Here is a 27,146-nt window from a genome sequence, read left to right as displayed (position 1 = left end):
GAGCGATGAATTAGTAGCACAACAATTTTTTTTTTTGAAATGATTAGTAGCAAAACAATTGCTCACATATATTGAAGCACATGTCAAGAGTTAATAAGCAACAGGAACACAGCTCATCGTTCGTGCAACAAGAAATGGATTGAAATTTCAACTTCGCAAGCAACACAACAAACCAATCAGACAGCAGATTACGGAAGTAAACATGTTAAAACGTACTTAAGAAGAAACAGTAGATAGTTCCAAACATTGGTAACTTGGTTCAATAGAAGATAAATGAAATCGACCATTTGATAACAAATACCATCAGGATAATGCTCATTGACAGTTTAAATTTTCATACACCTACATCCCCAAAGACCAAATCAATATGCAGCAATGCTTAGATTAAGCCCAATCAGAGCAAATGACTAACCACCGGATAACATCAGAGCTTTTAGATAGCTAAATCATGGTGAACTGCAGAATTAGGAGCACAACAATGCTAACATATTGAGCAGAACGCGATGCACAAGCCAACAGTTAATGAACACAGCTCAACGAGCTGCGCAACATGGAAAGGATTAAAAGGTCCAACTGCACGAGCAACACATCAAAGCAATCAACAGGTACAAATTAAATTTATCAGAGACAGCAGATAGCTGAGAAAGCACGAAATTTGGATAGCAAAATGGTATGGTTCACCAGTAAATCAACCAGCACCAAGGGCTGAATTACATATCAAAACAGTCTTCCCAGTGTTTCACAACTCAGCTAAAGAAAGACTAAACATCATAGACTCTAGTTTCTTGGACAAATGTCGATGCTGAAGATAGGAGATGCCAACCACTTAGTCAAACAGGCTGAAACCCATGTCCTGCAAACAAATGTGCTTATATTAGAAATATTATCCCCAAACTAATGCATGTGCAAACAGGAAAATATCAATTGCAAATAAACATTTGACAATGGATTATATAAGATGATGGAAGTTATTAAAAAGGGCAAAGGTCAGAACAGTATTCTTACATCATCACTCTCTTCCTTCTCAACGACCTTCTCTTCCTTCTTGGACTCAGCTGCAGGAGCAGCACCGCCACTGGTGGGAGCAGCTGCTGCGACAGCAGCACCACCACCACCGCTTGGAACTGAAGCGAACTTCTCCCTACCAGCAGCCAAGAGCTCAGTGATGTCCTTGCCCTTCACTTGGGTCAGCAAGAGTTCCAGCCTCTCAGCGTCGATCTCACAACCAACTGCAATGCATAGAAACAACCTTAAATTAGGTAACATTGCATTTTAATGTAACAATAAGTTAATATGTCACCTAATGTAAACCGTTCATTGGTCTAACTAAGATTCCAAACTCGCATGTTAAACTGAAGTGACAAAACTGTATTACTACTACACACAGTTCATAGTAACTGAAGGTTTACTTGACATTAGCATATAACAGATTGATGGAAGTAGAAAAACAAACTACTGGCATAATGATAGAATAACAGGACAAATTTTTTGATCAGGTTCTCAACATTTGACTGCTAGATAAAATGGGCAGACAAAATTACCTGACTCCAGGGTGGAGGTCAGGTCCTCTGCAGAGGGGCAGGAGTTGCCACCGAGGTAGGCAAGCAGGTAGGCAGCGATGTACTTCATCCTGAAAAAGTAAGACAATTCTCAGCAAACGGGACTTCATATAGCTGATAACAGACTAGGTAATCATGTCTTGATGTATCAAATTTATGGCGCGAAGGTGTATAATGCTCAAGTGTGGCGATAAAACATCCTAAACAGAACGAAATAATTAACCTAGCCAAAGCTACATGTTTATACATCTAGAGGTTTTACAAGGCATACCTTGCAGTGCAGCCTCGGCCTACTCTGCTAAGCCGATAAAATCACAAACGAACCATAACGCAGTAATAGATCTAGGAAGATAACGAACACATTTCTACATGCAGCAACTCTACCACGAAACTAAACGAACAAACCCCGTGATACACCCCGAAACCTAGAGCAAGCAGAACAACCCAACCAAAACCATCCCAAACCTATCATCCATTTCATCAAAAGCAAATCTAGCAGAGCACAGCGACACCAATCGCACAAATACATATTCCACATCGAGAAACAAGATCGCAACAAGGAGATGCAACACGGGAGGATCAGCGAGGAATTACTTGGATCGGCGAGGGAGAGAGCTGGGGTCGCTGGGGCGGCGGCGGCGGCGGCGGCGGCGAGCTCGAGTGGTCTCTAGGGTTTCTGCGAGGAAGGGTTCTCGTGTGCGCGGCTGAGCTGCCTATTTATACAGCTCGCTCCCCGGTCGCGCCGCGATCTGCGCCGTCCATTTTCCATCGGACGGCGGACTTCATGCCCTAGCTCCGGCACTTGCCGTCTCAGCCGTCGATCCATTCTGATCGACGCATCCTGGCAAAGAGTAAATCATGGGCCTTTGGGCTGCTACTACTTGGTCCACTAAACGTAAGGCCCATTTAGCGTTAATGGGCCGGCAGGCCAATTAACCGTTACTTTGTTTCTGCTTGATGCAGGAGAAAGCCCACGAGTGGCTCTCAGCCATAAACCTTCTTCCTTCTTCCTTCCCTCTGGTGTCCCGGCGCGCCGTTGGTTGCCACGGCAAGGGGCAGACCCACCGATTGGACGAGCTCCGGCGCCAGACGAGCCAACCGGCGGCAACGGCAACGCGGTGAGCACCCTCTCCCGTTTCCTCTGGTTTGGCTGAGATGATTTTTGCCCTGATTTGGGAGCCGTGTGTTCGTGCACGTGAGGTGTTTGATGGAATGTTTGACGGTAGGTGTCGTGGAGGATTTCCGGCCGAGGAATCGCCGGCGCTTGGTCCACGGTGTTTGGTCCGGTCAGGGCAGGAGGACAGGTACTTAGCATCTTTGAGGGCCGGTTCATCTGAACACTGTGTTTTGATTCATTTCGCCGCGGCGCAGCAGCAGCTCTGGTAGTCATTCCTTCTGCTTTGTGTTGTACGGAGAACCCGAGCCTAACTTTTCTCTTCTGTTTGGCTGGCTGCAGGAAGTTGATCAGTATTAGCTGCTTCGGGCTTATTGCCGGCGTGAAGAGTTGCTAGGCCACCATGGATGGTACGTCTGTGCTGGCTCCCCTACCATTTCCTATATACTCCTGCCTCCGTTCCATAATTCTTGTTGTGTTTTAGTCCTTGGAGGGAGTATTACTCTCTGTGCATGATAAATTTCAATTTTGTTGTATATTGTGGTTTAGTGAGGATGAGCATTCGGCAATAGGTTTGGCCCTAGGATGATTGTTAATTTAATTTAATGTTACGGTGCCAAATCTTGATGGATCCCCTTGTGGCATGTGGTATCTTCGAGGCAATCCTAGTTGATCTTGGACGTAGAAGTTTCAACTCTGAGGACAGTGGGGTTATAGCTGGAGAGTACAAATATTTCATTGCTCAACGAGAGAAGAGAGAACGTCACCCACATTGTGTTTCAGCGCACTGAACAGAGCTTTTCTTTCTAAAATAACTAACAAAAGAAACATGGTAAAAATCTGGGTAATTAAAGGATGCTCCTTTTGCTGATTTATGTGGGATTTAGCATCTCGTTTCTAGTTGGCTGCTGCTTCTGCTCATGGTGTCAGTGTGCCATTCCTATTTTTCAACAGTCGATAAACAAGAAACGATGGAAGAGACCATTCTGGTCGGAGATGATCTGATGCGTGGGCCGCCTTCCCCTGTCGTACCGAAAGAAATTGCATCGCATGTCCTCGAAGGAGTTGAGCTTTGCGATGGTATCCTTAAGAATCTTTTCCTGTGTGAGTAACTATTTACTCTCATGTCCCAGCATGTTTGTCCTTTTCCATATGTAAAATGTATGAAGAAAATACATTTCTGTGATCCAGGCCTGCAAATCAATGATATTGAGCCATTTTGTCAAGACGAAATTGTGCTGTACCAACAATGTGTTGCGAAAAGGGTCAGTTATATTAACCCATCTGAAGCTGCAGCTTGATTCCTTGACCTGTTTAACCAACTGTGTGCCATTGTCTGTCTTATTTTTATAGGATAAGGAAATAAGGGAGCGGCTCCAGGATAGTGAATATAAATTGGGTGTGTCGATGCCTCTTGAAGCAGCAAACGAAAGGGTCACCCAACTCCAGTCAGAACTCACACTGCTTGAAAGGTGACCTTAGTGCTGATACTCTTTGTTGCAAGTATATTACAATAGCATCTCCAGTTATTAGAAGCGGTTAACAGACATATTCAAGCTTGTATATTAAGCATCAAGGTTTATTTTTTTCTTTGAAATTTATAAACCTTGGTAATCTGGTCCATGGCCTGGACATATGTAAAATTCACATACCTTCAGGGCTACTTTCTAATCTACATCAGCAACTAGATAAAGAGTGAAGAAACGTTGGGAGATCTCGTCTGTCCCATCGATATCTTTATAATCCATCCTTATTACTGATATTTAATCTCTTAATGTTTAAAGTGGAAAGTGTCATTCTGATATTAAAAGCTTTGCTTTTGTTCATGCTTGGACTGTTGGATAAATTACCTATTTGACCCAGTTAGCAAGGTTTAATATAGGAAAAGAGCCAAGATGAGCTTAAACCTATGAAGTACCAGACAACAGAGGTTAATTGGTTAGCTTGTTGAGTGAGGGAGGGAGAACCAGTTAGCAATCTGGCAAGCTTTGAGCACAGGTTAATTGGTTATGTTGTTGAGAGGGAGGAGGGAGGCTCCCTGATTATGAGATATATCTATCTAATCTTCTTGTGGGCCATTGAATAATATACTTTAGGCCATGGAGGGTTTTAGTTTTCTTGAAACGTTTATGTAAAAAGCTATTCACAGCACACTTTAGTAGTTTCATCACTTCATGTTGATTAATTACAGCCCTTCAGCCAGGGGTGTCTTTGACATCTGCGATAGCGCATGGTTCTTGCTTAACAGACTGCCAGCAGGAGCTTGCTTGGCCCCCCTATTATGCATGCCAAATATTTGTTCTGGCTTCCCATAAGTTGCGGTCATTATCATGTCCCACTGACCTGTGGCCAGCACTAGTTCTCCAAAAGGAAGGAACTTGTAAAAGCACCTCGTGACCAGACTTCAGCATCCTAATGAATTGACTTCAGTCTTCTGATTTGATGGGCACTTCTTTGTTGCCAAGATACATCTATTTTGTTAGATGCCTGGGCAAAGGGAACCATGGGCAATTTATTCCCACAATTGCAGTTCTTGAGTGCTGCTTGCATCTGAGCTTATAATTTTATTTCAGGCGTATGATTCTTGCAAGTGGACTTCAGGGTATGGAAGGATTTCGCCAAAGATGGAGCTTGCATGGACAGCTCGGCGATACAAGGTAACTGTTTAACAATTGAAAGACCTGGTTTGTACAAATGAGTGAACAGTGATAACCTAGGGTGCCATGGTGCTTATACCTTTCTTATTATTGACAAGACATACTTCATTAAAGTCTATATAGCTCTTATCTCAAATCCGGATGGTTGATGCAACTAGTAAATGCATTCTCTCATTTGCTTTCTGGCCAAGAAAGATTGTCTAGTATGCAGTTTAGGAGATACAGTTTCCATCTAGAAGGCATCTATTATGTTCTCCCGTTGATGTCAAAATGGGAGGTGTCCTTGGATGTCGTATCCTAAAAATGTTTACTTGACAGTGTGTAGGTCTGTGTCTTCCATGTGTGTTTGCAATGGAATACACTGTCTGTCTTATGTCCTCCATTTGTTTGTATTAACTTTAGTTTCTCCTGTGATGCTTGCACTGTTCTTTTTTTGCTGGGCATTTGTGGAAGGTAGCATACCATAGACCTTGTGTGGCATCTGGGAGCTGTGTACCATTTACCTTTAGAGACTAGGAAAACATTTCAATGCTTAGTCCAAACAAAAATCCACTATTTGAAGGGCAACATGAACTTTATTTCCTTTTTTTGTGCTCAACTAGTGTTTTTTAATAATGTTGCCGTTTAATCTCTCCAGGAAAAGATTGGAAGCCCTCAACAATGGGATGGCGAAAAGAGAGAGCCCAAGTTCGCCGGGTCCAGCTGAAGACGCAACACCTGCAGTTAAGAAGAGGTGGTTCTTTTAGTAGGCTAGCACAATTTTTCTGACTTGCAAAGCATTGTAACTTATGGCTTGCCTATGGCAAATATCATGGACCCATTTCTCTCTGCTGTATTCTGCCCCAAAGCATATGTCTGCTAAACCAGTGGGTTCACCTATACGCAGCTGCACTTCTGAATTAAATCTATGGAAATACATGGAGTTGAAACCTTGAAGATAACATTTCAATTATCCACGAAATGATATGCTAGATCGTCCTTGTTTTTCTTTGAGATGAGCTAGATCGCGTTCCTATGTTGTGCGGATATAGCATTGTTTTGTTTACGAATGGACCGGCAGATGCACTCAACCAGGATAGTACCGTAGAAGCTGCTATGGGTAATGCTTCATCCAGCTGTGGGAGTAATACTGATCCAGATGTAACGGAATCACAACTTGGCTTCAAGCAGCTTCCTGAAGCAAGATAATCACTAGAACTCTGTTTAACATAGACGCTAACATGTTCCTGTAAGGTGTGCCATACGTCTTTCCCCTGAAGATTACGCCCTGCTCGTGCCTTGTTCTACTGAAGATCACGTATATTAGTTATTTTGCTGATTTCCTGAAATTGTTAGTGACCATGTTATATCTGAATCTTGGTTTCTTAGTAAAGATAAGCAGGGTCGTTAAGCTGTCTTGCCCAAGCTGACCATGTAGATTCTGTTTTGCCATAACGTAGAACAGATGACACTCGACACCAAGATCGAGAGCAAGCCTCCAGATTTCATCAACCGCTCCATCTCTCTCCCTCGCCGGCGTTGGCCGGGATGGCAAGCGTGGAATCGTTTCATGTGGCGGGGGCAGCCGGCCGAGCGACGGAGCCATTGAAGAGAGTTGCCTTCATAGGTGGAAAGCCATGCGTGGCTCCGACGACACTCGGTTAGTCAGAGGCAATGCGTGTATATAAGAAGGCGTTCTGCGCCTTGCACCAGCACCACCACATCATCACTCGCATCCTCTTCACTCCACTAGCTCGCGTTCCTCAGCTACTACCAGTCATGGCGTTTGTCCGGCGCCCGTGTGCGGTGGCGCTGCTCGCCTGTGCCGCCGCGTTCCTCGTTGCCGCCGTCGGCGCTCAGCCGGCGGACCCGAGCGGCAAGCCGTTGGATCCCAATCCCATCCTCACGGACCCCGATATACAGCGCGTGTACATGAGCCCTGGCGGGCCGCTCACCACGGTGAGCTGCTACAACCGGAGCAACCCGGCGGCAAAGGAGCCTGACTGCAGGATCACGGCGCGCCAGTGCCCCCGCGGCTGCCGCGACCTCTGCTACGTGCACTGCCCCACCTGCAAGCTCGTCTGCAGTAAGTACCCGATCGATGCATATATAGATGTCTGAATTCTCCTTTGTGCAGCTCAAGTTTCTGACCGATCGCTTCGACCGTGTGTTTGCTATTGCTGTGCGCTGCTGCATGAAAAACAGTGTGCGATCTGACCGGCACGGAGTGCTACGACCCGCGCTTCGTCGGCGGCGACGGCAACAAGTTCCTCTTCCACGGCCGGAGGGACGCCGACTTCTGCCTCCTCTCCGACTCCAACCTGCACATCAACGCGCACTTCATCGGCAAGCGCAACGAGCAGGGGGCACGGGACTTCACCTGGGTGCAGGCGCTCGGCATCCGCTTCGGTGGCCACCGCCTCTACCTCGGCGTCAAGCGGACGGTCACATGGAACAGCGCCGTCGACCGCCTCGCAATCACCTTTGACGGCGTGCCCGTCGAGCTAGACGCCGCACCGGCCGCCAGCTGGAGCCCGGCCTCCGTGCCCGCGCTCTCCGTCGTCCGCACCGGCGCGGCCAACGGTGTCGTGGTGCGCCTCGACGGGCGGTTCCGCATCGTTGCCAACGCGGTGCCGGTCACCGAGGAGGACTCGAGGGTCCACGGCTACGGCCTCACCGCCGACGACAGCCTCGCGCACCTCAACGTGGCCTTCAAGTTCCACTCCATCAGCGCCGACGTGCACGGCGTGCTCGGCCAGACCTACCGCTCCGACTACGTCAGCGCCGGGGTCGACATGGGCGCCAAGATCCCGGTGATGGGCGGCGCCGGGAAGTACCAGGTGTCCAACATCTTCGGGACAGACTGCGAGGTAGCGCGCTTCGCCGGCGAGGATGCCAGGGAAGTGGGCCTGATCCAGGAGCCGGCCGACACCATGTGCGGCAGCGGTAAGGGCAGCGCCGGGCTGGTCTGCAAGAAGTGAAGTACTATGGCGCGATAGATGGGTTCTTTCTATACACACGTGTGCCTGCCTATATACGTCTACGTGTCCGCTGCTGCAACATTTGTCAGTAGCGGTTCTACGTTTGGTTTCAGAATAAATCACCTGCTGTCTGGTGATGTTTTGTGTTGGTCGATCGTCGTACCTGTGTAGGACAACGTTGAAAGCAAAACGTTGCTCGGTGTGCCAGGCTAGGATAGGATTGGCAGGCATGGCTCGAAGTTCAGATGCATGCCGACCGAATCTTAGCTACCCCTCATGGTTTGTTTTTTCGATAATTATTAATCAATGAAATTTTTGTTCTACTTATTTCGTTTCAGTATAATACATAATCTACTTTTGCACCAAGTTAAACTACTTTAAGTTCGACGAAGTTTGTATTAACTCATTATCTATGTGTCTATGTGCTGTCTATGTGAGTTCCATGGGTATGCATCAACAGGGAGCTTATATAGAATCCGCAAATTCTTTTTTGAAATTTAAAGTGATCACATCAAGGTTGAAAAGTGCAAGTTCAAGATAACTGAAATTTGTGGTTCATTTGGTGATAATGGAGTGCGAAGACGTGTTGTAATAAAGTTGTCCATGTATGGGGTGGGGGCAGATTCTGAGTCTTCCCTACTCCTCTGTCCACAAATAAGTGGACATCTTGCTCTAAACTTTGTCCACAAAAGAGTGTACAACTATCTTTTCAATGCAGTTTAATTGATTCTCTCTCATCGCATGGAAATCAAAACCAATAATATGGAGCACATTGGAGGTAAAAAAATTAAATAGAAGAGATGCATGTTCCCAATATATTTTTCACTCTACTTCATAATTTATCTTGGAAAACTCGCACGTACACTTATTTGTGGACGGAGGGAGTAGGCAACAATGATCAAGTACAACATTCCGGCTTGAAGGAAGCACAATGTGTCATCATTAAGAGCAAGCGGGGTACACAACGAAAAGGTATATCCATGCTAGGTTTTACTTTTACCGGTATGAAGATGTTTATTCGAAGTTCGGGTTATAGGATAGATAGCCACATTATTAAGATGGGATTTTGGTTGAATAGCTTGAGCACATCGTCATAAGGAGCTCAATCATTTGCGTACTTTGCGTCTTCATATTTTATTGCTTCTTGATATTCTCCATGTGAGATTTTTAAGATTATGTCTAGCTTTTCAATAAGTTCAAGTTCATTGAAAACGGAGTTCATTTGCATCTTCTATTTTGCTTTTAGATTTAGAGGTTTTACCCGTTCTTCCTCTTAGGAGGCTTCCCACATGTTCACTCTTGCGATTTTATCTCACTTTAATTATTGTTTTTTCTCTACATAAAGTTCTATAGCTTGTTATTATCTTCAAAACAAGCTCAAGCTCAACAAAAATAGATTGGGTACCGGTTGTTATGAGCGAAACATTAGCTACTAGCTTATCTCGGTACCAAGGCGAGAAATGTTGCCGGATTCTGTACCGGATGGAACAAAAACTGTAACTGTCACTTTTCTTGAGGGACTATCAAAGGGTTTTCTTTCCCAAAGTTTGTAAGCTTTTGAGCATGAATTTAACCACCATTGTTGACCTCAAAAAGCTTGAGTATTTTCCAATCTCACCAACGATCATTGCATCTTTTTGAGGTGTTTGGAAGAGGATATGTAGATCTACAACCCCACCAATCCCTTCCTCTTCTAAGTGAGGGGAACTCACTTGATATAAATCTTAGTCATGTGTTGACTTTCTCCATTGTTCTTCATCTCGAATTCCTCCCTGGAGTTTGTTGCTTTGGTGGAATTTGAGAATGAAGGATTTGAGCATCCTTGGTGTTCTTACTTTGCAATGCATAGTGTTAAGCTCTCCATTACGATTTGTTCCAGTGGGAGATCATGGGATTGCTGCTTTTGGAAGTCGACCTCCTAGTTAGCTTGGTGTGCTATGGTGACCTCTACATGGAACATTGTGAAGAGTCCTAGAGTTCTCCTTTCTTCAGTTTGTGAAGTGGTTGTGGACCTTTCAATCTCTGAGTGGAGAAAATTCTATCCATAAGAAAAAAAGACTTTTTTCTTCGTGAGGGGGATGGGAGAAGAATTTGAGCTTTTGTAGCCTCCGGGGGGTCCTTCATGGTTACCTGCACCTCTCCAATGGTGGATAGTTTACTTCGTGAAAGTGAAGATCGGAATACATCTTTGTCTATGTGTGTCTGAGTTATCTCCATATCCATGTTTTTTTATAACCTTCAAGCTTGAAGTATTTATATCTTGGTTAACACTTGTGAAATATATCTTGCTTAGCTCTAGTTATTGTTGGTGCTCTTAATTAGTTGAGCCTTGCTTAGTATTTGTGCTTGCAAAATAAAAGAACGCTTATATATGCACCCCCCTCTAGTTGACATCTCGATCTTTTAAGAATGCCTCGCGGGGTTGCGATGGATCGTTACATGGTAAAGTAGCAGGGAGTGTGCTCGGTGTATACATTATATCCACATTGGATAAAATGTCTTTCCGTCCATCTATGTGCCTTATGAAGTTTGATAGAGTTTGTACATGGATCATTCGATAACGATTCTTTAGTAAACATTGAAATAGACAGCATGGGATAGCCATGTTTCGTGCCTTTTGTCTCATCTACCCTCTTTGTGCACCACTTTTCTTCATCCTTCATTTTTTTCCCATATCTCATATTCTCCTAGATAACATTGTGTGTTGTGCTCGAAACAAATTTCTCTATAACTTATTCTAGCCAATCTTATCTTTATGATTTTTTGGTTCTGAATTAATGTTTATATGGAAAAGAATGGATTATTTCAGGTCTAGGTTTTCTACCAATTTGATGACCATCGACGTAAATACCGATCAATTTAATGGAGTATTATTTGCCAACCTAAAGACCAAGGGGAGCTTGAAGTACAAAACCTTGGGGAAATTTTTTAATCAAAAAATGATTTTGTATACTTTTATTGAAGATTGTGTATGGAAAGAGTTACACCGAAATAAATACCTTTATTTTTAAACCCTATCAAAAGTGTCCATGAAGCCTTCAAACTCTTAGGGTGGAAGAAGAGTTCTTTAGCAGTGACAAAGGATTGTTTTTGCGATCCCACGTCAAACCCACTCTCGAGATGGGAGATGGGTTTCTTTGTTCAGTAAGTGTGGTAATGCCTTATTCTCCCATGTCACGAGGTGTTTGACAATGCCAACAATGTAGGTAGATGAGAGGGGTGCACGCTAGTACTTTTACATAAAGGAATATGATTATGTAAATGTGTGAGGTATTGGAGGGTGCAGTTGTGTGACAATAACGATACCACTAAGTAGTAGAAATAGCACCCCACATCCTTCGGTATACGCACATCTAGGGATAATATAGAAACCATGTGCAAGTGACAACAATTAGCACTCTTGTGACAAGCACCATTTTGGTACTTCCTTTCTCAACTTCATGTTTTAGGACATGTTGACCATATAAAATATTGTCATTAAATTATGATAAGTGGGTGTACTTTATTATTTATAACATTATAACCACCATTATTGAGAGAGAAAGATCAAGTGAGCCCATGCACCTAGGTCCATTGGTAACGTAAGAGTAGAACCTTTGTCTTGTCCTCTTCCATTATAGTGGTTTGGGATATCTGTGAGGTTCCTCACAACCATTACTTTGGTGCCTTAAATTTTAAAACAACTACTCACCAGTTGCATGTTTAAAGTGTTTAGTGCATATGTAACTAGAATTGTGATATTATAATTTGAGAGAATATATTGTTTTACCTTCTTGCTCATGCAGTTTGATACCCAATACTTCCACATTGAGAAGTGCTACATAGATCCCCTACACTTGGGGGTTATCAGTGATTCTCTTAGGTTCTTGGAGGGCGTCGGGTTTGTTGGGAAAGATCTGGCACCACCTAGGAGAGCTCATCGCCATGGTGTTCTAGAGGTCAAAATTGATGGCATCAAGGAGCTACTCCAATGTGGCCCCATCAATAAACCCTTGGTATGTTGCTACCTTTTGGTATGGTGCGCTACTATATTGCTTCTTCTGGCCAGCCTTGGTGGTAGAGGGAGGCAAAGTTTGGTGAGGTTTCTGACAGATCTAGAGGCGGGCGAGGATGTTCTTCCATTCCAGCATGGTGTGGGTGGTCGTGGGAGAGGCTCTCAATTGTACTTCAGAGGTGGGAGGCGATGGAGATAACTTTCGATATGGAATCCATCAATAAGCGATGCCATATCTCGATTTGGAGTCTCGATGCAATATCGTTTCTTCTTATTGCCATTGCGGCGAGGGGAAGAAGCAGGATGGCATAGTGGCCTTCATACCTGTGATACGTCTCCGACGTATCGATAATTTCTTATGTTCCATGCCACATTATTGATGATATCTACATGTTTTATGCATACTTTATGTCATATTTATGCATTTTCCGGCACTAACCTATTAACGAGATGCCGAAGAGCCGATTCTTTGTTTTCTCGCTGTTTTTGGTTTCAGAAATCCTAGTAAGGAAATATTCTCGGAATTGGACGAAATCAACGCCCAGGGTCCTATTTTTGCACGAAGCTTCCAGAAGTCCGAGGAGTAAACGAAGTGGGGCCACGAGGCGCCGCCACACTAGGGCGGCGCGGCCAGCATAGGGCCAGCGCGGCCCTGTTGTGTGGGGGCCCCGTGACCCCTCCGAAGCTGCCCTTCCGCCTACTTAAAGCCTCCGTCGTGAAACCCCCAGTACCGAGAGCCACGCTACGGAAAACCTTCCAGAGACGACGCCGCCGCCAATCCCATCTCGGGGGATTCAGGAGATCGCCTCCGGCACCCTGCCGGAGAGGGGAATCATCTCCCGGAGGACTCTTCACCGCCATGGTCGCCTCCGGAGTGATGAGTGAGTAGTTCACCCCTGGACTATGGGTCCATAGCAGTAGCTAGATGGTCGTCTTCTCCTTATGTGCTTCATTGTCGGATCTTGTGAGCTGCCTAACATGATCAAGATCATCTATCCGTAATGCTATATGTTGTGTTTGTCGGGATCCGATGGATAGAGAATACTATGTTATGTTGATTATCAATCTATTACCTATGTGTTGTTTATGATCTTGCATGCTCTCCGTTATTAGTAGAGGCTCGGCCAAGTTTTTACTCTTAACTCCAAGAGGGAGTATTTATGCTCGATAGTGGGTTCATGCCTCCATTAAATATGGGACGAGTGATGAAAGTTCTAAGGTTGTGGATGTGCTTGTTGCCACTAGGGATAAAACATTGATGCTATGTTCGAGGATGTAGTTATTGATTACATTACGCACCATACTTAATGCAATTGTCTGTTGTTTGCAACTTAATACTTGGAAGGGGTTCGGATGATAACCTCGAAGTTGGACTTTTTAGGCATAGATGCATGCTTGGATAGCGGTCTATGTACTTTGTCGTAATGCCCAATTAAATCTCACAATACTCATCATATCATGTATGTGCATGGTCATGCCCTCTCTATTTGTCAATTGCCCAACTGTAATTTATTCACCCAACATGCTATTTATCTTATGGGAGAGACACCTCTAGTGAACTGTGGATCCCGGTCCATTCTTTTACATCGAATACAATCTACTGCAATACTTGTTCTACTGTTTTCTGCAAACAATCATCATCCACACTATGCATCTAATCCTTTGTTACAGCAAGCCGGTGAGATTGACAACCTCGCTGTTTCGTTGGGGCAAAGTACTTTGGTTGTGTTGTGCAGGTTCCATGTTGGCGCCGGAATCCCTGGTGTTGCGCCGCACTACATCCCGCCGCCATCAACCTTCGACGTGCTTCTTGGCTCCTACTGGTTCGATAAACCTTGGTTTCTTACTGAGGGAAAACTTGCCGATGTACGCATCACACCTTCCTCTTGGGGTTCCCAACGGACGCGTGTTGTACGCGTATCAAGCTCTTTTTACGGCGCCGTTGCCGGGGAGATCAAGACACGCTCGCAAGGGGAGTCTCCACAATCCAATCTCTTTACTTTGTTTTTGTCTTGCTTTATTTTATTTACTTACTTTGTTTGCTGCATTATATCAAAACACAAAAAAATTAGTTGCTAGCTTTACTTTATTTACTGTCTTGCACTTTATAACAAAAACACAAAAAAATTAGTTACTTGCATTTATTTTATCTAGTTTGCTTTATTTACTACTGCTAAAATGGCTACTCCTGAAAATACTAAGTTGTGTGACTTCACAACCACAAATAATAATGATTTCTTATGCACACCTATTGCTCCACCTGCTACTACAGCAGAATTCTTTGAAATTAAACCTGTTTTACTCAATCTTGTTATGTGAGAGCAATTTTCTGGTGTTAGTTCTGATGATGCTGCTGCCCATCTCAATAATTTTGTTGAATTGTGTGAAATGCGAAAGTATAAAAATGTAGATGGTGACATTATAAAATTAAAATTGTTTCCTTTCTCATTAAGAGCAAGAGCTAAAGATTGGTTGCTATCTCTACCTAAGAATAGTATTGATTCATGGACTAAATGCAAGGATGCTTTTATTGGTAGATATTATCCCCCTGCTAAAATTATATCTTTGAGGAGTAGCATAATGAATTTTAAACAATTGTATAATGAACATGTTGCTCAAGCTTGGGAAAGAATGAAATCTTTGGTTAAAAATTGCCCAACCCATGGAGTCGACTACTTGGATGATCATCCAAACCTTTTATGCAGGATCGAACTTTTCTTCGCGGAACCTATTGGATTCAGCTGCTGGAGGTACCTTTATGTCCATCACTCTTGGTGAAGCAACAAAGCTTCTTCATAATATGATGATTAATTACTCCGAATGGCACACGGAAAGAGCTCCACAAGGTAAGAAGGTAAATTCTGTCGAAGAAACCTCCTCCTTGAGTGATAAGATTGATGCTATTATGTCTATGCTTGTGAATGGTAGGACAAATGTTGATCCTAATAATGTTCCGTTAGCTTCATTGGTTGCCCAAGAAGAACATGTTGATGTAAACTACATTAAAAATAATAATTTCAACAACAATGCTTATCGGAACAATTCTAGTAACAACTATAGGCCATATCCTTATAATAATGGTAATGGTTATGGTAATTCTTATGGGAATTCTTACAACGATAATAGGAACACACCCCTGGACTTGAAGCTATGCTTAAAGAATTTATTAGTACACAAACTGCTTTTAACAAATCTGTTGAAGAAAAGCTCAATAAAATTGATATTCTCGCTTCTGAGGTTGATAGTCTTGCCTCTGATGTTGATCTTTTGAAATCGAAAGTTATGCCTAATAAGGATATTGAAAATAAAATTGTTACTACAGCAAATGCCATCCAAGTTAGAATTAGTGAGAATATAGGATTAATGGCCGAATTGCATGCTAGGTGGGAAAGAGAAGAAAATGAAAAACTAGCTAAAGAGAATAATGTAGCTAAAGTTTGGACTATTACCACCACTAGCAACGCTAATGATTCACATGTTGCTACACCTCCTACTATCAATGGTAAAATAATTGGTGTTGGCAATGTTACTACTCCTAGTGCAAAGCGTGCTAAAACTGCTGAAACTGCCTGTGATAAAACTGCTGAAATTTTTTCCAACATTGGGGATGATGATCCCATTGCTGTAGATCATAATGGTTTGGATTTTGATGATTGCCACATCTCTGAAGTTATAAAGTTCTTACAAAACTTGCTAAGAGTCCTAATGCTAGTGCTATAAACTTGGCTTTCACAAAACATATTACAAATGCTCTCATAAAAGCTAGAGAAGAGAAACTAAAACTTGAAACCCCCTCTATTCCTAGAAAGTTAGAAGATGGTTGGGAGCCCATCATTAAGATGAAGGTCAATGACTTTGATTGTAATGCTTTATGTGATCTTGGTGCAAGTATTTCCGTTATGCCTAAGAAAATTTATGATATGCTTGACTTGCCACCATTGAAAAATTGTTACTTGGATGTTAATCTTATTGATAATGCTATAAAGAAACCTTTGGGGAGAGTTGATAATGTTCGCATTACCGTTAACAATAACCTTGTCCCTGTTGATTTTGTTGTCTTGGATATTGAATGCAATGCATCTTGTCCCATTATATTGGGAAGACCTTTTCTTCGAACTGTTGGAGCTATCATTGATATGAAGGAAGGTAATATTAAATATCAATTTCCTCTCAAGAAAGGTATGGAACACTTCCCTAGAAATAGAATGAAGTTATCTTTTGATTCTATTATTAGAACAAGTTATGATGTTGATACTTCGTCTCTCGATAATACTTGATACACACTTTCTGTGCCTAGCTGAAAGGCGTTAAAGAAAAGCGCTTATGGGAGACAACCCATGTTTTTACTACAGTACTTTTATTTTATATTTGAGTCTTGGAAGTTGTTTACTACTGTAGCAACCTCTCCTTATCTTAGTTTTTTGCATTGTTGTGCCAAGTAAAGTCTTTGATAGTAAGGTTCATACTAGATTTGGATTACTGCGCAGAAACGCATTTCTTTGCTCGTCACGAATTTCGACCTGCCTCTCCGTAGGTAGCTCAGAAAAATATGCCAATTTACGTGCGTGATCCTCGGATATGTACGCAACTTTCATTCAATTTGAGCATTTTCATTTGAGCAAGTCTGGTGCCTCAATAAAATCCATCTTTACGGACTCGTTCTGTTTTGACAGATTCTGCCTTTTATTTCGCATTGCCTCTTTTGCTATGATGGATGAATTTCTTTGTTCCATTAATGTCCAAGTAGCTTTGCAATGTCCGAAGTGTTAAGAATGATTGTGTCACCTCCGAACATGTGAATTTTTATTATGCACTAACCCTCTAATGAGTTGTTTTGAGTTTGGTGTGGAGGAAGTTTTCAAGGATCAAGAGAGGAGGATGATACAATATGATCAAGGAGAGTGAAAGCTCTAAGCTTGGGGTTGCCCCAGTGGTTCACCCCTGCATATTTTAAGAAGACTCAAGCGTCTAAGCTTGGGTATGCCCAAGGCATCCCCTTCTTCATCGACAACATTATCAGGTTCCCCCCTGAAACTATATTTTTATTCCATCACATCTTATGTGCTTTGCTTGGAGCGTCGGTTTGTTTTTGTTTTTGTTTTTGTTTGAATAAAATGGATCCTATCATTCATTGTGTGGGAGAGAGACACGCTCCGCTGTTGCATATGGACAAATATGTCCTTAGGCTTTACTCATAGTATTCATGGCGAAGGTTGAATCTTCTTCGTCAAATTGTTATATGGTTGGAATCGGGAAATGCTACATGTAGTAATTCTAAAATGTCTTGAATAATTTGATACTTGGAAATTGTTGTGCTCATGTTTAAGCTCTTGCACCATATACTTTGCACCCATTAATGAAGAAATACAAAGAGCTTGCTAAAATTTGGTTTGCATATTTGGTCTCTCTAAAGTCTAGATAATTTCTAGTATTGAGTTTTGAACAACAAGGAAGACGGTGTAGAGTCTTATAATGTTTACAATATATCTTTTATGTGAGTTTTGCTGCACCGGTTCATCCTTGTGTTTGTTTCAAATAAACCTTGCTAGCCTAAACCTTGTATCGAGAGGGAATACTTCTCATGCATCCAAATCCTTGAGCCAACCACTATGCCATTTGTGTCCACCATACCTACCTACTACATGGTATTTCTCCGCCATTCCAAAGTAAATTGCTTGAGTGCTACCTTTAAAATTTCCATTCTTTACCTTTGCAATATATAGCTCATGGGACAAATAGCTTAAAAACTATTGTGGTATTAAATATGTACTTATGCACTTTATCTCTTATTAAGTTGCTTGTTGTGCATAACCATGTTCCTGGGGACGCCATCAACTACTCTTTGTTGAATATCATGTGAGTTGCTATGCATGTCCATCTTGTCTGAAGTAAGGGAGATTTACCACTCATTTAATGGTTAGAGCATGCATATTGTTAGAGAAGAACATTGGGCCGCTAACTAAAGCCATGAATCATGGTGGAAGTTTCAGTTTTGGACATATATCCTCAATCTCATATGAGAACATTAATTGTTGCTACATGCTTATGCATTAAAGAGGAGTCCATTATCTCGTTGTCTATGTTGTCCCGTATGGATGTCTAAGTTGAGAATAATCAAAAGCGAGAAATCCAAATGCGAGCTTTCTCCTTAGACCTTTGTACAGGCGGCATAGAGGTACCCCTTTGTGATACTTGGTTAAAACATGTGTATTGCGATAATCCCGGTAATCCAAGCTAATTAGGACAAGGTGCGGGCACTATTAGTATACTATGCATGAGGCTTGCAACTTGTAAGATATAATTTACATAACACATATGCTTTATTACTACCGTTGACAAAATTGTTTCTTGTTTTCAAAACCAAAGCTCTAGCACAAATATAGCAATCGATGCTTTCCTCTTTGAAGGACCCATTCTTTTATCTTTTATGTTGAGTCAGTTCACCTATTTCTCTCCACCTCAAGAAGCAAACACTTGTGTGAACTGTGCATTGATTCCTACATACTTGCATATTGCACTTGTTATCTTACTTTACATTGACAATATCATTGAGATATACATGTTATAAGTTGAAAGCAACCGCTGAAACTTAATCTTCCTTTGTGTTGCTTCAATACCTTTACTTTGATTTATTGCTTTATGAGTTAACTCTTATGCAAGACTTATTGATGCTTGTCTTGAAGTACTATTCATGAAAAGTCTTTGCTTTATGATTCATTTGTTTACTCATGTCATTACCATTGTTTTGATCGCTGCATTCATTACATATGCTTACAATAGTATGATCAAGGTTATCATGGCATGTCACTCCGGAAATTATCTTTGTTATCGTTTACCTGCTCGGGACGAGCAGGAACTAAGCTTGGGGATGCTGATACGTCTCCGACGTATCGATAATTTCTTATGTTCCATGCCACATTATTGATGATATTTACATGTTTTATGCATACTTTATGTCATATTTATGCATTTTCCGGCACTAACCTATTAACGAGATGCCGAAGAGCCGAGTTGCTGTTTTCTGCTGTTTTTGGTTTCAGAAATCCTAGTAAGGAAATATTCTCGGAATTGGACGAAATCAACGCCCAGGGTCCTATTTTTGCACGAAGCTTCCAGAAGTCCGAGGAGTAAACGAAGTGGGGCCACGAGGCGCCGCCACACTAGGGCGGCGCGGCCAGCATAGGGCCCGCGCGGCCCTGTTGTGTGGGGCCCCCGTGACCCCTCCGAAGCTGCCCTTCCGCCTACTTAAAGCCTCCGTCGCGAAACCCCCGGCACCGAGAGCCACGATACGGAAAACCTTCCGGAGACGCCGCCGCCGCCAATCCTATCTCGGGGGATTCGGGAGATCGCCTCCGGCACCCTCGCCGAGAGGGGAATCATCTCCCGGAGGACTCTTCACCGCCATGGTCGCCTCCGGAGTGATGAGTGAGTAGTTCACCCCCGGACTATGGGTCCATAGCGGTAGCTAGATGGTCGTCTTCTCCTTATGTGCTTCATTGTCGGATCTTGTGAGCTGCCTAACATGATCAAGATCATCTATCCGTAATGCTATATGTTGTGTTTGTCGGGATCCGATGGATAGAGAATACTATGTTATGTTGATTATCAATCTATTACCTATGTGTTGTTTATGATCTTGCATGCTCTCCGTTATTAGTAGAGGCTCTGGCCAAGTTTTTACTCTTAACTCCAAGAGGGAGTATTTATGCTCGATAGTGGGTTCATGCCTCCATTAAATCCGGGACGAGTGATGTGAAAGTTCTAAGGTTGTGGATGTGCTGTTGCCACTAGGGATAAAACATTGATGCTATGTCCGAGGATGTAGTTACTGATTACATTACGCACCATACTTAATGCAATTGTCTGTTGTTTGCAACTTAATATCGGAAGGGGTTCGGATGATAACCCGAAGGTGGACTTTTTAGGCATAGATGCATGCTGAATAGCGGTCTATGTACTTTGTCGTAATGCCCAATTAAATCTCACAATACTCATCATATCATGTATGCGCATGGTCATGCCCTCTCTATTTGTCAATTGCCCAACTGTAATTTGTTCACCCAACATGCTATTTATCTTATGGGAGAGACACCTCTAGTGAACTGTGGACCCCGGTCCATTCTTTTACATCGAAAACAATCTACTGCAATACTTGTTCTACTGTTTTCTGCAAACAATCATCATCCACACTATACATCTAATCCTTTGTTACAGCAAGCCGGTGAGATTGACAACCTCGTCTGTTTCGTTGGGGCAAAGTACTTTGGTTGTGTTGTGCAGGTTCCACGTTGGCGCCGGAATCCCTGGTGTTGCGCCGCATTACATCCCGCCGCCATCAACCTTCGACGTGCTTCTTGGCTCCTACTGGTTCGATAAACCTTGGTTTCTTACTGAGGGAAAACTTGCCGCTGTACGCATCACACCTTCCTCTTGGGGTTCCCAACGGACACGTGCTGTACGCGTATCAACCTGGAGATTGTGGATTCAATCAAGATGTAAGTTGGAGCCACCTACATGGCGGTCTTGACGTGTCGTCATGATTAATTGCTCATGAGGCAGTCGCTCCACATGTCGGTGATGGCCCTCCAAGGTGTAGGCCCTTCCAAGGATTCCTGGCGGCGAGCAACACTCTCTCTTTCCCAAGTGGTTTCGTCCCTAGCGATGGAGGGAGTGGCCGACGGTGGAGTCCTAGTGTATCGGTGGATAAGGAGGACCTAATTGTGTTCTATGTTCTCAATTTAGGGTCCTTTATGCAAATGTTGAGGACTGCAATGTAATTTTTTATTTTGTCAAGGTTCTCAATGTATCTTATAACTCCATTGACATTATTTAGTGTAGCATCTCGACCATTCTACGATGTTCCCTCTTCCAAAGAAGTCATCATGGGGTATGCACTCTTTTTCTGCATTATTTGGATACAATAAGTTTTAAGTTTCTTGTTGGTTATCCACATGTCTACTATAGCTTCATATGTGTGGTGTAACAACCTAACTTTTTCACTTTGGTTTAAATTTCCGGAATGCAAAATTTTGGGCCAACAAAAACTTTTCTGTTTTCATTTCATGCATGCATGTTGGTCTTATTTTTCCATGTATGAGTGTATGTTGCTTGTGAAATTCTTCACTGGTGAGTAAATCCCAAAAATCTCTATCCTCTTGTGACCCCTTTTTAATTCTAGTTTTATTTTAGCATGCCAAAACCCTTGGAGCATTTCTTTTCTTTTTCTATTGACTTGTGAGATTAAAATCCCTTTTCTCCCTAAAACCCTAGGACTTGAGTTTTACTAATACATGAGTGGATCTTCATAGATCACTATGTTTCTATTTTTGTTTTTAACTTTTCTTTCTACATCCCTAACAAAATATTATTTTGTAAATTTCCTTAGCCTTGTGCCATAAATGCCATCCCAAATTTTCCCTTGTCTTGCTTCAATTCTAAGGAGGTTACTCATGCCAAAAGTTTGTATTTGGGCATCAATTAAGATATAGTCTTGTAGACCATACCCCTTTTTTTTCTTTCTTTCTTTCTTTCCCTCTCCTTTTTTTTCTTTTTCCACCATTTTAATTTCCCTCTCTCTTACACCTCACTCATCTCACATCTGTGCATGTGAGCATTGAAATGGTCCTATTTTCTTTTCCACCGAGCTAAGTGAGAAAGTTAAGAGAGAGGAAAGAGAGGCCGGGGCTGGTGAGAGAGTGCATGAACTCATGTGCATGTTCCAACCACGTACAGCCAAGAACTCAGCTGCAGCATGTCATCCTCTCTCTCTTGTCTGCACCCCTCCCTCACATGCATCCCCTCTTCAGTCATCTCTCTCTCTTTGGAAGCACACGGCAGGCCTACACATCCTTCCCTCCCACGCAGCTGCTGGTCGTCCACGCCCTGGTAGGCGTCGTTGGAGCACCACACACTTCTCTCTCCCTCCCTCTGACAACGCACGGGTGACCCCCAATGGTCACCGTGCACGACGGCGTTGGCACGGCCACGGTGGCCGCCTCACCCTCCCATGCTGGTGACTTTGGACAACGTAGCTGGCACGCCAGGGAGTTCACGAGCCCCAGATACAAGCACCGCCGTCCCCTCCCATCTCCCTGCACGCCACCATCGTCGACGCCATGTCCTGTCCTTCTGTCGAACAGCACGCGGGCGGCCAAACCACCGAGCTGTCTCGCTCGCTCTCTCGCTGCAGACGACCCGCGCGTGTGTTCACGGCGTGTCACGGTCGATCAGACACGTAGCCCCGCCGCCCAAGTCGGCCCAATCAGCTTCTGACGCCGCCCCTCTCCCTCGCCACGGACCTGGTACACGGTGCACGCCCGCGCCAGCTATAAAACGGGCACCGGCCCTTTCTCTCGGTTCCTCTCAGCCACCATCCTCTCAGAACACCCACACCGCCCTTCATTGAGCAGAGAGAAGCTCCGCTCCTCCCTGTTGTCCGCGAACACGCTCGACATCTTCCGGCGACGATGGAGGTTTCTGCCGATCGCCGTCGCCTCCGGCACCCGTTTTTCTCTCTCTCTCTCTGCGCCTACGCACTCCCCTCCTCTAGCTCTCCCTCATCGTGCTCTCCTTTTTCTCCAGGGAGCCCTGCACACGGCGACAACGCCCTCGCGCCGGCACGGCTGTCACCGTCGTCGCCCCGGACTCCGGCGGTGCATGCAGCTCCCGGAGGATTCCCTGCTCGGAGCCGACTCCACCGCACTTCCTCCGCCGCTCTCCATCGCTTGCAGAAGCCCCTAGGTTGGCCTGGCAACGCCAGTAACGCGAACAGCCGGGAGGTCCCGTCGCCGTCGACCGTCATCGACCACTGCTGCTTCCGCCGCCTCTACTACCGTCCGGGAGCGGACCTCCTTCCGCGTCCAACGCGCCTGCCCTCGCCAGAAACAGCGCCCCGAGGTGAGCGTGCGGTGCGTCAGAAGTCGCTAGGTTTTCCCCCGTCATCCGTCGCGTCGCTGGGTAGACGAAGGTGCAGCCACCGTTGGATGCAAATCCAACTGCTGCATGCACCATGGCCCCTGGCCCGCCAGCCAGCGTGGCCGCCACGTCCTCCCTCTGTTTAAACCGCCGCTCCCGCGCTTCCTCGCCACGGCCGGGCTGGCCGGCCGAGCCGGACCGGGCCGCGCCCCCACTTCCGGCCCACTGTCCCCTTTTTCTTTAATATGGAAAATCCTGCCAGAAACTACTGCCTAGCTTTTAAATCGCCATAAATTCATAAAACGTGCAAAATTGATGATTCAAAATTCTGGAGGCTTGTTAACAAAATCCCTACCTCAGGAGATTGCATGCATGTGATTTTGTGCTGTGAATATGTGCTGTTAAATAAGAACCTAAAAAGTATCTGGTTGTGTATTTTATTTATTGTGTTAGATTTATAAACCCTTTATGCATGAGGTTAATTTTGTTGTGAAGTAGATGTAAGTAGCTTTATTTTGGCACTAGACTCACATGCAGAAGCTTCATGGATTTTGTTTGGTTAGCAAATTAAAATTGGACCAGAGAGCTGTTCACTGATTTTTAAATTGAAAACTATAAATCTTTTTGACACAAAACAAAGTTCTACTGGTAGACATATCTATATGGTAATTTTGTGCCAAAGGAAATATTTTTCAGAGTTGTAGTTTAATTATAATAATTTTTATTACTGAAACATTATACCTTTTCAGTATATGATTTTTGTAAAATCACTCACAAATCAGAAAAATGCCAAACCAGTGGGGTTAGCTCACATTTGGTATTAGCTATCAATGGGTATTATTGATTTTGGTTGGTGATGCTCTGATACTGGTGAGCCTAGCTATTTGTTTGCTCTGGTTTCTGTCTTATTTAAATTGTCTAAATTATTTAAAAAATTATTTGCAAGTGATTCTTGTGCAAGTGTGTTATACATTTTGTTAGCTTTCAGTAGGTATACTGCATGTATTTTTGTGACTCACAGAAAGATTTAGACCATTTAAATGGTTCTTAAGTCATTTCTGGAATTGTAAAAATCATATCTTTTGTTTTAAAATCATAAATTAGTGAAACCACTTTCAGTAGCTTGAATTTGTAAACCTTTAGATACTGTGATTTTACCAAATTTTTGTGTGCACTATTCTGGAATGGTTTGTTGATTCGGTGTGTGCTTGTTTCTTTTTATTTTGCGACGCTAGATTCGAACGCCGCCGGAAATAAAGGAGGAGGTGAATTTGGACGATTTGAGGAAGAAGGCCAGGGACACTTTGCTGATCAAGGCAAGCCACCTCTTTATGCATGTCTCATCCTAATCATCTTACTCTTGCATTATCACAGTTTTTGTTAAATTGCATGTCTTTTATTTATTTATGTGAGTGGTTCTGCCACTCGAAGTTTTATTTTCCACCCTTACGGATGCAGCCCTCGCGATACCTACTGATCCAACACTTGTTAGTGATATGGTTCTTAGCACCTTATCATCCTTGTCGCCGCTTTTCAAAGAAAAGTCGGACTATAGGTCGGAGCCCTCTTTAAAAAGGTTTGTGAAATTGTTTTCATGAAAGAAGTGTTTCGAAAACCTTGAAATGGGTTAGCCCTGCCTAAGTGTGAGTTTATGAAAATGAAAAGGTTTTCGGGAAGAAAAGTTGTTGGAGGCAAGTGGAGAAAATTGTTTTCGAAAAACTTTGGTGACTGAGTACCTAACCGTACCTAGCCAGTACAACCACATTACCCTTACGTGGGACGGGGCGTAGCGTAGTAGTTTGTCTCGCCTTAGTTTGAGTCCTGCAAGTGTAGTGGCAGTCCGACCATGGACGCTTCGACCGGGGTTCTTCCCATGAGAAGGGACGCAACCTATTTGCCTGCTTAGGTACGCGGGGTACAACTTATGAGCTCCCATTGAAATATGCCTAAGTGGTTGGATGGCATTCCGGAGGGTCGAGTGTGCTGGGGAACTTGCTACTCCTGGACAGCCCTCGAACTCTGGTGTTGGGAGGTACAACTCATTCGGCATGTCTTAGGCTAAGGCGAGCAGGCGAAAAACTACGATCGGGTACTTGTCGTGGCATAGGTTGATTATGCAGGGATGATGCCCACACGATGAGTATTCGGATCTTGTGGGTAAAGTGTACAACCTCTCGCAGAGTGTAAATCTATTCGAATAGCCGTGTCCGCGGTTATGGACATGGGAAAGGCTGTTGCTTGGCATTGAAGGAGTTTTGTTTTACAAAAATGTTTTCTAAAGGTTTTGGAAAAAGGATACCAGTGGGACTGGTGGGATAGTACCTGAGAGGTACGATGGAAAGTTAGAAAAGTTGTTTTGGTCATACTGAGATGGCCGGAAAAGAAAATGGGTCGCCCTTACCTATTAGTCTTCAAATAAACTTGTTTTCAAAAATGTTTTCAACAAAGGTATATAGATGTCGCACTCTCGAGAGGAACCACCTCTCTCTCCTTGTCGCCCTAGTTTAGTGCATGTTCCTTGCTACCGCCATATTGCATATCCTTTACTTCTCTCTAAGGTGGTTTGCGAGTACATTCAAATGTACTCATTGGCATTGTTGTCCTGGCTATTTACTTGGCCAGACTTTGAAGAGGAGTACCACGAAGAAGAAGAGTACGACGCCGAAGACGCGAACTAGGACGCTCTCCCGCCGGCCGCCCGTAGGGTAAAGGCCTGACTTGGGTTCCACCGCTGTTTGGAGTCAAGATGTTTCCGCTGCTGTTTGTTTAATTTCGGCTTTGATGGCCGATGTTGTAAGACTTCCGTACTACCTGTAATTCGGTACTGTAATGGATGTTGTAATCTGATATCAGTTCGGTTATGTATTCACGATGGAATGATCTTGGGATCGTGAAATTGTATGCATAACAGGAGTTCTGGACTGGTAAGTCCGGGGCCCCACAGAGCTGGTATCAGAGCCATCCTGACTGGCGTTAGTTAGGAAAATACTACTTTGGTAAAACTATTTACTAAACTTATTTTCCTAAATACTAGAAGCTTTCTTCTAGCTTTCTTACCCTTTTCAAAAACTTCTAATTCTCACCCCTCTGATTTCTTGCGACTTTGAAAGTTCTTATTTTACTATCTCATCCTCTTCCAAACCTGTATATTTGGCGATGTTCCCCAACTCAGACATCCGGACTCGAGGTATTGAAGACCTGACAAGCTCAGTTGATTCGGATAGGATACTCTCATATATTAGGTGTCCCTTGGTACGAGTACCACGCGTAATTCACATAGTTGTTTGTAGGTTTCGAAGCGTGTGAGCTTGATTGGTTGTATGTGATTGTTGTGTGATGCTAATTTGTGCCTTCGGCCCCCCTGCTATGATATGTTTTCATTTTCGCCTACTTTTGCATTGTTTGATTCCGTTTAAAAAAAAAACTTTTGTTTTACCAAACCCTCCCCTTTAAGTGGCTGCCCATATCCTTGTTTCCCCATTAATATCTGAATCCACCATTCTTCAGGATGGGTGACACCCGTAGAGGAAGCACCAGCGGATCCGACCAAAACCCCCCTCCACCTCCGGACCCAACCATGGCGCAACTTCTGCGCCTTATGATGGAAGACCGTGAGGCAGCCCGTGCGGAGCGCCAAGCTAACCTTGCTACCCTTCAGCACCTAGCTCAGCTTGCTACCGGAAACGCCAACAACAATAATGGCGGGAATGAAAATGGAGGCCCCCGCTCTAAGCTGAAAGATTTCCAAAGCACCAACCCTCCTGTCTTTGCCAAGTGCACTGAACCCCTCGACGCCGATGATTGGCTTCGCACCATTGAGAACAACCTGGAGGTTGCCGGAGTCGGCATTGATGAGAAGGTGTTATTCGCCACTCATTACCTTTCTGGTCCTGCACGCGCTTGGTGGGAAAATGTCAAGGCTATTCAACCTCGAAGGACACGTCATCA

The 27,146-nt window shown here is 43.8% G+C and overlaps 3 protein-coding genes across 3 annotated transcripts; 2 read left to right on the top strand and 1 right to left on the bottom strand.

Moving 5' to 3' along the window:
- Positions 1-589: 589 nt before the first annotated feature.
- On the bottom strand, positions 590-2,224 carry LOC124675123 (60S acidic ribosomal protein P2A-like). Its single transcript, XM_047211194.1, has 4 exons — positions 2,154-2,224; positions 1,542-1,630; positions 1,006-1,229; positions 590-853 (listed from the first exon to the last, which is right to left on the bottom strand). Exons 2-4 carry the CDS (start codon positions 1,627-1,629, stop codon positions 827-829), a joined length of 339 nt encoding a protein of 112 aa, XP_047067150.1. The 5' UTR covers position 1,630; positions 2,154-2,224; the 3' UTR covers positions 590-826.
- A 370-nt stretch (positions 2,225-2,594) lies between these two features.
- LOC124678514 lies at positions 2,595-6,258 on the top strand. Its single transcript, XM_047214386.1, has 8 exons — positions 2,595-2,677; positions 2,786-2,863; positions 3,016-3,083; positions 3,628-3,777; positions 3,865-3,938; positions 4,027-4,145; positions 5,247-5,330; positions 5,968-6,258. Exons 3-8 carry the CDS (start codon positions 3,077-3,079, stop codon positions 6,074-6,076), a joined length of 543 nt encoding a protein of 180 aa, XP_047070342.1. The 5' UTR covers positions 2,595-2,677; positions 2,786-2,863; positions 3,016-3,076; the 3' UTR covers positions 6,077-6,258.
- Positions 6,259-7,088: 830 nt separating this feature from the next.
- Positions 7,089-8,290, top strand: LOC124670127. Its single transcript, XM_047206630.1, has 2 exons — positions 7,089-7,395; positions 7,515-8,290. The coding sequence occupies exons 1-2, from the start codon at positions 7,089-7,091 to the stop codon at positions 8,288-8,290; spliced, it is 1,083 nt and encodes a 360-aa protein (XP_047062586.1).
- The last annotated feature ends 18,856 nt before the right edge of the window (positions 8,291-27,146 follow it).

The sequence above is a fragment of the Lolium rigidum genome, chromosome 7 (genome assembly GCF_022539505.1).
Source record: "Lolium rigidum isolate FL_2022 chromosome 7, APGP_CSIRO_Lrig_0.1, whole genome shotgun sequence".
Taxonomy (NCBI): Eukaryota; Viridiplantae; Streptophyta; class Magnoliopsida; order Poales; family Poaceae; genus Lolium; species Lolium rigidum.
Note: the sequence above shows the minus strand (reverse complement) of the source record. Positions and strands in the feature narration are given on the sequence as shown.